This window comes from Leucoraja erinacea, chromosome 9, assembly GCF_028641065.1.
Source record: "Leucoraja erinacea ecotype New England chromosome 9, Leri_hhj_1, whole genome shotgun sequence".
Taxonomy (NCBI): Eukaryota; Metazoa; Chordata; class Chondrichthyes; order Rajiformes; family Rajidae; genus Leucoraja; species Leucoraja erinaceus.
In genome coordinates, this window is record NC_073385.1 from 50,956,027 (window position 1) to 50,967,765 (window position 11,739).

The 11,739-nt window shown below is 44.1% G+C and overlaps 1 protein-coding gene across 1 annotated transcript; it reads left to right on the plus strand.

Annotated features, from left to right (window-relative positions):
* Window positions 1-4,176: 4,176 nt before the first annotated feature.
* Window positions 4,177-8,360, plus strand: LOC129700369 (acyl-coenzyme A thioesterase 5-like). Its single transcript, XM_055640793.1, has 3 exons — window positions 4,177-5,045; window positions 6,868-7,070; window positions 7,567-8,360. The coding sequence occupies exons 1-3, from the start codon at window positions 4,364-4,366 to the stop codon at window positions 8,134-8,136; spliced, it is 1,455 nt and encodes a 484-aa protein (XP_055496768.1). The 5' UTR covers window positions 4,177-4,363; the 3' UTR covers window positions 8,137-8,360.
* Window positions 8,361-11,739: the final 3,379 nt, after the last annotated feature.

Sequence of the window (11,739 nt, forward strand, 5' to 3'; positions counted from 1 at the left end):
TGTGCGCTTTCCCCTGCCCCCCACTTTACACCCGCCCTCATGCTACCTGGCACCCCCATTCCTCGAATTAAATATATTTTTACCCGTAAATCATGAATAAAGATAAGAATTTACATACAGTTTATGCAGCCACGCTTCGTTCGCTATTTCTTTATAGCGACAAAATCCCGTGATTCCTTGCGAATACCGAACTCGTTTATTGTAACTATCTTAGTAATATCAACCAAAGATACTAGAGGAGCAAGATAGACCACTAGGCGAAAAATAAATAAATTAAAGGGTATTTGAAAAAAGTAAGGTTCGGCAGTTATTCGTGGAAAGAGAAACAGTCAACGTTTTGGGCCTGTGACTCTTCTTTCGACAGATATTTACCAGACTTTATCTTTCCTGCCTGACAGCCTGACCGTTTGATTTCCCCCAGATTTTTTACATGTATATCAGATATCCAGCATGCGCATTTTTTTTATTTTTCAGAAAAATTTGAATCCGAATAATAGATTGTATATAGATTGGTGGGCAAAATTGAGAGATGGTTAATATAGAACACTACCAAACTCGGTCCAGCACAGCCAATTAATGGTATAGAAAGTAACTACTTTCAGATGCTGGTTTATGACGACGGTGGACACAAAGTGCTGGAGTAACTCAGTGGGTCAGGCAGCAACTGTGAAGAATGTTGCGGGCAGGGCCGGATTTACGTATAAGCTTGACAAGCTTAAGCTTAGGGCCTCGAGATCTGGGGGGGGGGGGGGGGGGGGGGCTCGCAGAGCTGGATTTCCCACTAGGCTTCATAGGCTGAAGCCTAGCGCCTCGAAATCTAGGCGGCCAAGGCAGGACACCTGCCGTTCAACTCTGGGTGGGCCCCCCTCTCTATCTCTCTCTCTCTCTCAATCTCCGTCTCCGCCCGCCATCCGTATCCGTGTCCGGGCTGCCGGGTCTCCGTTCTTCGCTCGCTCCTCATCCGCCGGCACGGCAGGCCGCCTTGCACATGCGCATTGCTACGGCCAGCACACCCTCCCCCCTGCACATGCGCATAACCACGGCCAGCACTTCATCGGCCGCCCTACGCATGTGCACTGCCACGGCAACTGGTCAACGCTGGGCACTTTCTCCTTCGCTTTGAATTGTGGGAGATCTGGCCGCCATTGCTGTCCGGTCGTCGCCTCGCCGCCGAATTTGCCAGCAGCGGTACAATAAAAAAGAACACACAATACACAATAAAAATTATAATACAAACATCCACCACAGCATTCATCACTGTGGTGGAAGGCATAACATTTGGCCAGTCCTCCTCCATTTTCCCACCGTGGTCGAGACCTCAACCCTCCGCAGTCTCTGCTGTGGGCGTCCAGATGTGCAGACAGGTAAAAGTCCAGGTAAGTCCTGAATCGGTGCCTCCCCACCGGAGACTTCAAGATGGTGTAGGCCGTATGTCGGCGGTCGAAGATCTATATATATGGTCTATGGTATATAAACACACTGAACTTTTATCTCCTGTCCTGTATTATGTTTACATATTCTGTTGTGCTGCAGCAAGCAAGAATTTCATTGTCCTATCTGGGACACATGACAATAATACTCTCTTGACTCTTGACTTATATCTTAAGCAAAAAAGGGTTCTTGGGGGGAAAAAAAGAGGTACCTTAAATTTAGTTGCTTCTGGTTGGATAACTATGGTAGGGTGAAGATTATTCCATGCTTTAATTGTGCGGTGGAACTTCATGGAGCAGCCAACAACTCTGGATAGAAGATATTGGGTGACGTTTCGGGTAGATACCCTTCTTTAGACTCCCTCTGGTTTTAGTGTTTTTAGTTTAATTTAAAGATACAGCGTGGAAACAGGCCCTTCGGCCCACCGTCCATGCTGAGAATTTTTATACTGACGAATTGTAATGTTTATGTTGGCCTAAAATAGGACACCATGATAGTGTCCTCTGTGATGTTCAAAGGAAAGACTCTGAACTCTTGAAGTCCACCGTCCATCACCCGTACACTAGTTCTATCCCACACATTAGCGGAGTAAGTCAAGAGTGTTTTATTCTCTCACGTCCCAGTTAGAACAATGAAATCCTTACATGCAGCAGCACAACAGAATATGTAAACATAGTACTCTGTAAACAATGTTATAAACTAGAAAACAAGGTGTGTATTTATATATGTATATATAACTATTTAAGTGTGTGTGTGTGATATCTACCCACACACACACAATTTCCCTCCTGGGATTAATAAAGTTCTATTGTATAGTACCGAGTGTGTAGGAAGGAACTGCAGATGCTGGTTTAAACTGAAGATAGACACAAAAAGGTGAGGTCACTCAACAGGTCAGCCCGAATCTCTGGACAAAAGGAAAATATGACGTTTTGGGTTGGTTCTGAAATAGCTTCCTGCACACCTTTGGAATGTAGAAGGAAACAAGAGCACCCGAAAAAAACCCATGCGATCAAACGGAAAAGGAGCAAGCTCCTTACAGACAGCACCCATATTCAGGATCAATTCCGGGTCTCTGGCAATTTTAGGCAGCAACTTTATGGCCAATGTACTGCCCCATAGTCTTGAACTTAATTAAAACATACAGTAGCTGTAAAGGGGGATATAGCGTCACTTGGAGATTTAAAACTGAAAATTGATATTTTCATTTTTTTTAGTAACCAAAGTTATCAACGTATAATTTGGTGTGTGTTGGAAAACAATATATAGTGGCACAGCTGGTTGACTTGCTGCCTCACATGCCAGAGATCTGTGTTCGATCCTGTCTTCGGGCACTGCCTGTGTTGAATTTGCACATTCTCCCTGCAAGCGTGTGGGTTTCCTCCCACATCCCAAAGACGCATTGGCTTTGTAGGTTAACTTGTCTCTGTAAAATTGCCCCTAATGTGTAGGGAGTGGGTGAGGAATGTGGATAGCGGAACTTCTGTGAATGGGTAGATGCTGGAGAAACTCAGCAGGTGAAGGAAATAGGCGACTTTTCGGGTCGAACCCTTCTTCAGACTGATATGAGGGTGGGGGGGACGGGAAGCAGAAAGGAAGAGGCGGAGACAGTGGGCTGAGGGAGAGCTGGGAAGGGGAGAAGAAAGCAGGGATTACCTGAAATTGAAGAAGTCAATGTTCATACTGCTGCGGTGTAAACTGCCCAAGCAAAATATGAGGTGCTGCTCCTCCAATTTACGATGGGCCTCACTCTGGCCATGGAAGAGGCCCAGGACAGAAAGGTCGGAAACGGAATGGGAGGGGGAGTTGAAGTGCTGAGCCACTGGGAGATCAGGTTGGTTATTGCGAACCGAGCGGGGGTGTTGGGCGAAGCGATTGTCAAGCCTACGCTTGGTCTCACCGATGAAGAGCAGCTGACACCTAGTGCAGTGGATGCAGTAGATAAGATTGGAGGAGGTGCAGGTGAACCTCTGCCGCACCTGGAAAGACTGCTTGGGTCCTTGAATGGAGTCAAGGGGAGGTAAAGCGACAAGTGTAGCATGCGGCGTAAACTACTCAAGCAAATATGAGGTGCTGCTCCTCCACTATGCGGTGGGCCTCACTCTGGCCATGGAGGAGGCCTAGGACAGAAAGGTCGGATTCAGAATGGGAAGTGGAGTTGAAGTGTTGAGCCACCAGGAGATCAGGTTGGTTATTGCGAACTGAGTGGTGTTGTGCGAAGCGATTGCCAAGCCTGTGCTTAGTCTCACCGAGGTTGATCATACGATGAATAATCCAACCACATTTTTGTTTGAAAGTGTAAAGAAATAATAGAAATTGCATTCATTGCAACTTGTAAAGAGTTGAGATATTGTATTATAATTTTGCTGCACGTCATTGTGGTATATATCATGTCTTGATTGGTGAATATGTTTAGTTTGTGACTTTATTTGAAGCAGAAATAATATGCTTCATGGAGCATAATTCTGACTGGTTTCGACTCAAGATCGACTGGAATTATTGCAAAGGAGGCAATTTTGCTACCGGTATGAAAGCAACTTTTGGCTCTCACTTTGTACCCCAGCATATGCTCCCATAACCTTTTTTTTTTAAATATGTCCATCACCCTTTTTGAATGTCATTGTAAATGCTTTGGAAGACGGTAAAACGGCGATGAGTTTTCAGGTCAATACATTTACTTCACTACCCAATAACTCGTCCTCGCCCTCGCCCAACCCGCTTTTTCCACTCTTTCCCGCCCCAAATGTCATAGCGACCGGAACTCGCCCAACAACAAACCTTCAATTTTTAAGCAAACAAAAAAAAATGCGAGTTTATTTTACTGGGGCATGAGTAGCTGTTATTGTTGGAGACATGTTTCGGCTATTGGCAAATCAAAGTGCCGATCAGTTGCAACCCTTTCGCCTGTTTCAACGATTGAGTCTGCGCTTGCATGATTGATTCCGGTGTGACTGCAAGCCTCTGCTTCATGTTGCTTTGTAGGGCGCAAAGATCTTTGGTTGGGCGTGCGGTGCAAAGGTCACCGTCGCTTTATTTGGCTGCGGTGATGTTGGGACGGGCGGCCTCCTGGTTGCTGCGGGCTCACCGCGGGCCGTGGCCGTGCCCGGGCACCAAGAGCCGCAGCCCGGGCTCCCGCGGCGCAGCCACCTTCTCGGTCACGCCGTGCAAGAGCCTAGCGGATGAGGACGTGTGCATCCGTGTGGCCGGCTTATCCCGCCACCAGGAGGTCACGCTGCGAGCCCATGCATTGGACGAGAGGGAGCAAATATTCGACTCCTACGCCCATTACCGCGCCGACAGCCACGGGCTGCTGGACATCACCCACTCGCCCTCGCTGGGCGGGGACTACCTTGGCGTGGTGCCCATGGGGCTCCTCTGGACCCTCTCTCCCGCCACCATGGAGATGCCCTACCAGAAGCTGAGGCCTTACACTAATCTGATCGGCATGCCCATGCGAATCGATCTGTTTTTGCACTCAGGCCACTCGCAGACCCGCGTCGTCCCCGGACAGATCCTGGCCAAGCAAACCATTGAGAGGTGGTACAGCAAACCGGGAGTCCGCTGGATTAAGCTAAGGGAAGGCAGTATAAGGGGCAGCTTGTTTCTGCCTCCAGGTAAGCAAAGGGAAGAGATGCTTCCGGAGTAGTGAGGAAGGTGTAACATACATTAGTCAAGTTGATAATCATATGGACAAGCACACTGAGTATACGTCCAATGAAAATCTTGCTTCCCGCAGCATCGCTGGCAACACAAAAATATAAATGACACATTCTACAATAATATAAGACATTAGTGCAAAAATGCACAATGGAACAGTCCAGTACAGGACCAGGCCTTTTAGCATCCTTTCGACACCCTTCAGCTGAGCTGTTAGGGTTAACGGAATCAAGGGATATGGGGAGAAAGCAGGAATGGGGTACTGATTTTGGATGATCAGACATGATCATATTGAATGGCGGTGCTGGTTCGAATGGCCTACTGCTGCACCTATTTTCTATGTTTCGACACCATGTCAGCTCTAATCATGGTATCAAACTAAGAAATCCTAACTGCCTACACAAGGTCTCTCATTCCCTGCCTCTCCATGTCAGTCTAAATTCCTCTTAAATATTATATCATATCTGCACCTAGCACCTACCCCTGGAAGCGTGTTCCTGACACCTGCTGCTGTGTGTGTGTGTAAAAATATAAACAAAATTGCCTCACAGTCTCCTTTGAACTCCTCAACCCCACCCCCCTCCCTAACTTTGAACCAATGCTCTCTAATATTTGACATTTCCACCCTGCAAAAAAGACTTGAATACCTACCTTATCTGTGTCTCTCATAATTTTATATACTTCTGTCAGATCACCTCTCAGGCTTCAACGGGTCAGAGAAAAGAACCCAAGTTTGTCCAGCCGCATAGCTAACACTTTCCAATCCAGGCAACATTCCTATTCCCACATTCGTGTAATGTGATGGCCATTACCCTAAACATGACCAATAAAAGCCAGCATGCTGTGGGATGCATTTACCACCTTATCCATTTGTATTGCTACTTTCTGGGATCTCTGGACCTGCATTCCAAAATCCTTCTGGATGTCAACGCTCCTAATGATAATGCCATTGACTCCATGCTTTCCTCATGCATTGAGAACAACATCTCGCACTATTGACCATACGTGCCAAAAATCTTCAAGAGCCCAAAACGTCAGCCATCTGGTGAAAGGTCCCCACCAGAGATGTTGCCTATCCATTTCCTCCACAGATGTTGCCTGACCTGCTGAGTTACTCCAGCACTTTGTGTTTTGTTCAAGATTGTGCAGTTCTTTGTGTCTTGTCCCAAAATCCCAAAAGTTATTTTCTGCATTTCACATGCAGATAAAATGAAAAGAATGGTCCATTCTGAGCTAACAAAGGGATTTAATTTTTACAGACATTGATACCTTGATTTCATCCATTAGTTGGAAAATATACAAGAATCACAATGTAACCTATACCTCCATGGTATTGTAACAAATGGCATCAAACGCATATGAAACGGGGGGAAAAACGAACAATTACCAGAGGTGGAGAGAGAGGGAAATTAGTTCTACCTTTCTATATTGGACTCATGAATTTAATATGGGAACCCATTGATATGTAGGAGTACCACAAATCGGGCATTCATAACCCAGAAATGGTTTTATGCTGATAGTTCTCGAGAACCTCTTAATCTAGCACCATTAACAACAATCTGAAGCAGTGAGTAGAATTTTCTCTTCCTGTGCTATATTTGGAACCGTTGCCAGAATTAATTTTAATTGGAACTTGATGTCGGCATAATTCTGTTCTTGAACTGTGATATTAAAACATGCGGCAAAATTATTGGCCATATTTAAAATGTTTCAGTAAACTAAAATCAATAATATTTGTTAGCAATTTTTTTAAAAGCATTTTTGTCCTTGTTTTCTGAGGGGACGGTCAGTTTCCTGGAGTGATAGATCTATTTGGCGATGAAGGTGGTTTGACTGAATTCCGTGCCTGTCTCCTTGCAAGTCGAGGCTTTGCTACCCTTGCTCTTCCTTACTTTGGGTTTGAGGATCTACCACGTGCCTTAACAGATCTTCGTTTAGAATATTTCGAAGAGGCTGTAGATTACTTACAGAAGCATCCTAAGGTAAGTGCTGCCTGTGGTAACCTTCACAGTTGTTAGTTGAGGTACAAATTGCTTTGTTGACCAGTTTATTTATAATGCAAGTACTGGGATAACCTAAGGATCACAACCGTACAGTGATTATTATAGCTCAAGCATAATGACATGTGACCTATATCCATGCAAGATGAGACCCCTGCCCTAGAAACATCCAGTTGTTTCAATCAATCAATGACACATCCCTCTAAAGATCATTTGTACTCAACAGGTCTGTTATTGATATCCATAATTCCTCTGATGACCAATTGGGTTTACAAACCCATCTCCCTCTCCGCATTCAGGGCGGAAGTTAATTGTTTTAGGCCATGCTTATCACCCCTTCATCTCATTTCAAGCATTTATTGAACAATATAGATTGCATGTTGTGAATATATACAATTTTTCTGAGCAGTTATGCACGGATACAAAACATTTGTGTTATTTAGAGTTGGTTGCAATAATGGAATTTGAATTTTTGTAGGTGAAAGAATCTGGCGTTGGAGTAATAGGGTCTTCAAAAGGTGCGGATTTGGCTCTATCAATGATCACATTTATACCAAAAGTGGTGGCATCTGTTTGTATCTCTGGTTGTAATGCAAACACTCTATTTGATTTGTATTACAAAGATGTGTATCTCCCCAGTGTTAAATACAATATAGATGATATCGTCTGTTTGGACTCGGGGGTTCTGGATGTGTCTAAATTGATTCGTGACCCTCAGCAAAATCCAAAGAGTATCATCCCATTGGAAAAAGCTGAAGGACACATTTTGTTCGTGGTAGGAGAAGATGACAAGATCTGGGAGAGCAAGGTCTTTGCTGAGGAAGCGATCAAAAAACTGAAAACACACAGGAAAAATAATTATGAACTCCTCAGTTATCCAGGAGCTGGGCATCATATTGAACCTCCATGTTCTCCATTTTGTGTTGCGCGAATCAACCGGTTCCTTGGACATCCAGTACTGTCAGGAGGAGAACCCATAAAGCATTGCTATGCTCAACAAGATTCTTGGCAAAAGATTCTACAGTTTTTCCATTCACATTTACATTGATGTGAGCCACAGAATTAATGAGATTTCTTTTTTTAACAAAAGTGTTACTTGGTCTCAGAAGAATTTCTGTACTTTATGCAAAAGAACTGTAAGGAACGCAATCCAAGAACACCTGAAACTCCTACTCTGAACCACCAATACATTACTGATGTCATGCTTTTTGTACAAAAATACTTTATTAAAAGAGTTATGTTAATACAGTGCTGTCATCAGAAAACCTAGTACTGTGATGGCTTATTTTACTTTTACACCAAGACTTGAAAGCAGTTCACTGTAATTGTTAGTTACATTTTGTCTTCATGGTGACAAATGTAGTTTTATTTCACCATTTATTCAATTGACTTTCTTTCTTTTCTGCTTCCAAAAGTATGTAACAGTTGCGTGTAGAGTCATGACTTCCAGATGAAGAATTTTTATATGTAACCATAATCTTTTTTCCCCTCTATCTCTCCCTTACCCTGTCAACTTGATTGTGTTTGTGGGAAAATTACAGATAGAAGAGTGTTCACCACTGGAATCAGGTCTTGGCCTTCCAAGCAATGGGATTCCCAGCCAAGGTAGTTGAACAGATAACAGGTACAACGTCTGTGGTTACTTTTGTTTATTGTTCCTTCCTGAGCCCATGTACTATCAACATAGAAACATAGAAATTAGGTGCAGGAGTAGGCCATTCGGCCCTTCGAGCCTGCACCGCCATTCAATATGATCATGGCTGATCATCCTACTCAGTATCCCGTACCTGCCTTCTCTCCATACCCCCTGATCCCCTTAGCCACAAGGGCCACATCTAACTCCCTCTTAAATATAGCCAATGAACTGGCCTCAACTACCCTCTGTGGCAGAGAGTTCCAGAGATTCACCATTCTCTGTGTGAAAAAAGTTCTTCTCATCTCGGTTTTAAAGGATTTCCCCCTTATCTTTAAGCTGTGACCCCTTGTCCTGGACTTCCCCACCATCGGGAACAATCTTCCTGCATCTAGCCTGTCCAACCCCTTAAGAATTTTGTAAGTTTCTATAAGATCCCCTCTCAATCTCCTAAATTCTAGAGAGTATAAACCAAGTCTATCCAGTCTTTCTTCATAAGACAGTCCTGACATCCCAGGAAAGAGAGAGAGAGGTAAGGGAAGCACGGGGTATAACATCCCTTTTATGCTCCCATTTCTCTTTAGGGAACTTCTAAACATGAAAACTTCAAGCACCTAATGTTTCAATCCTCTCAATTTAAAACTAATAGAATATCAAAGCTTTTGTTCCTTGGGAGTTTTTTAACTATGGTATTATGGCATTTGAACATGCATACAATTAAAAAGTGCACTTGTTTTGATTGTCCAATGGCAATAAAATCATCCACTTTTTATTAAAAGCCGGACCTTGGGGTGTAGAGGTTTGTGGAGGGAGGACAGAGTAATTATTGCCAGACAATGTTGCAATGAATAAGGCCAGTATTAGTGATTAACCGATAGGTGAGAAATGCTGAGACAATGCTGACAGAACTGCCGATGCTGGAATCCTGAGATAAACACAGTGTTGGAATAACCCAGTGGGTCAGCCAGCATCTGGATAGGCGACGTTTTTAATTGGGACCCTTCTTCGGACTGATTGTAGTGGCGGGAGAACACTGGAAAAAAGTGGGGGGGATAAACAATGGCAAGTGGTAGGTGGATATAGGCAAGGGGAGTGTGAATAGCAGATATGTGTAATAAGTGACAAAGGCTAAAGATGACAAGGAGACAGAACAGTATCAGATAAGGATAGAAGAGTGAAATGTAAAGCCAGAGGCAGATATGAAGGGAGAAGGAAATAGGAGTTGAATAGTAGGAGAAATGGGTGTTTACTGAGATGAGGACATAGGAAAGAGAGAGAGAGGTAAGGGAAGCACAGGGTATAACTTAAAATTGGAGAATTTATTGTTTGTAAGGTTGGGTTATAAACTATCCAGGTGGAATATGAGGGTGGAAGGAGGAGTAGAGAAGCTAGCCACAGGCTAGACCATTTCATATCCAGATACTAGAGAACAAAATAATGAAAACAATGATAGGAAATAACAAGGAAGGTGAGCTTGAATAATTGGAGGTGGTGGAATGAGATCATGTCAAGGAGTTTAAGATGAAGGCAGCACTGGCACAGCAGTGGAGTTACTGCCTGGTAGCGCCAGAGACCCTGGTTCGATCCTGACTGTACAGAGTTTGTACATTCTCCCCGTGACCTGCATGGGGTTTCCCTGGGTGCTCAGATTTCATCTCGCATTCCAAAGACGTGCAGGGATGTAGGCTAATTGGCTTTGGTAAAATTATACGTTGTCCCTAGTGTGCAGGACAGTGCTGGTGTGCAGGGATTGCTGGTTGGTGCAGATTTGGTGGGCCAAAGGGCCTGTTTCCACACTGTATCTCTAAACTAAACAAAGCTGTTGAATAACAAATGTGGCAAGGAAAAGGGACATAAATAATAAGGACTGAGTAATTAAGAGAGGTCGATGTGAATGAGATTGGAGAGGATATGAAAGTTGAAAAGTCATTCTGGTCCCCAAAACAATGGCTCCATGAACACTTCAAAACTCCTCTTCCTTTATTATCAACCTTGGGTTTGGAGTTGTAAAATGCCCAATTGTGTGATAATTTCTTTAAAACTCTCATTAGCTTGGCTTTGGATGGATCCCCTGCCTAATCAGTGCCTCAAAAGCCAATCCATAGATACATAGAAAATAGGTGAAGGGGTAGGCCATTCGGCCCTTCAAGCCAGCACTGCCATTCAATGTAATCATGGCTGATCATCCACAATCAGTACCCCGTTCCTGCTTTCTCCCCATATCCCTTGATGCCGCTAGCCCTAAGAGCTCTATCTAACTCTTTTGAATGCATCCAGTGAATCGGCCTTCACTGCCTTCTGAGGAAGAAAATTCCACAAGTTCATAACTCTCTGGGTGAAAACGTTTTTCCTTATCCCAATTCTAAATGGCCTACACCTTATTCTTAAACTGTGGCCCCTGGTTCTGGACTCCCCCAACATCGGGAACATGTTGCCTGCATCTGGCGTGTCCAATTCCTTAATAATTTTATATGTTTCTTTTAAGATTCCCTCTCATCCTTCTAAATTCCAGTGAATACAAGTCCAGTCGTTCCATTCTTTCATCATATGTCGGTCCCGCCATCCCTGGAATTATCCTTGTGAACCTACGCTGCACTCCCTCAATAGAAAGTATATCCTTCCTCAAATTAGGAGACCAAAACTGCACACAATACTCCAGGTGTCGTCTCACCACGACCCTGTACAACTGCAGAAGGACCTCTTTGCTCCTATACTCAAATCCTCTCGCAATGAAGGCCAACATGCCATTAGCTTTCCTCGTTGCCTGCTGTACCTGCATACTTACTTTCAGTGATTGATGTACAAGCACACCCAGGTCTTGTTGCACTTCCCCTTTTCCTAATCTGACACCATACAACCATATAACAATTACAGCACGGAAACAGGCCATCTCGGCCCTTGTAGTCCGTGCCGAACACTTACTCTCACCAAGTTCCATCTACCTGCACTCAGACCATAACCCCTCCATTCCTTTCCCGTCCATATACCTATCCAATTTATTTTTAAATGATAAAATCG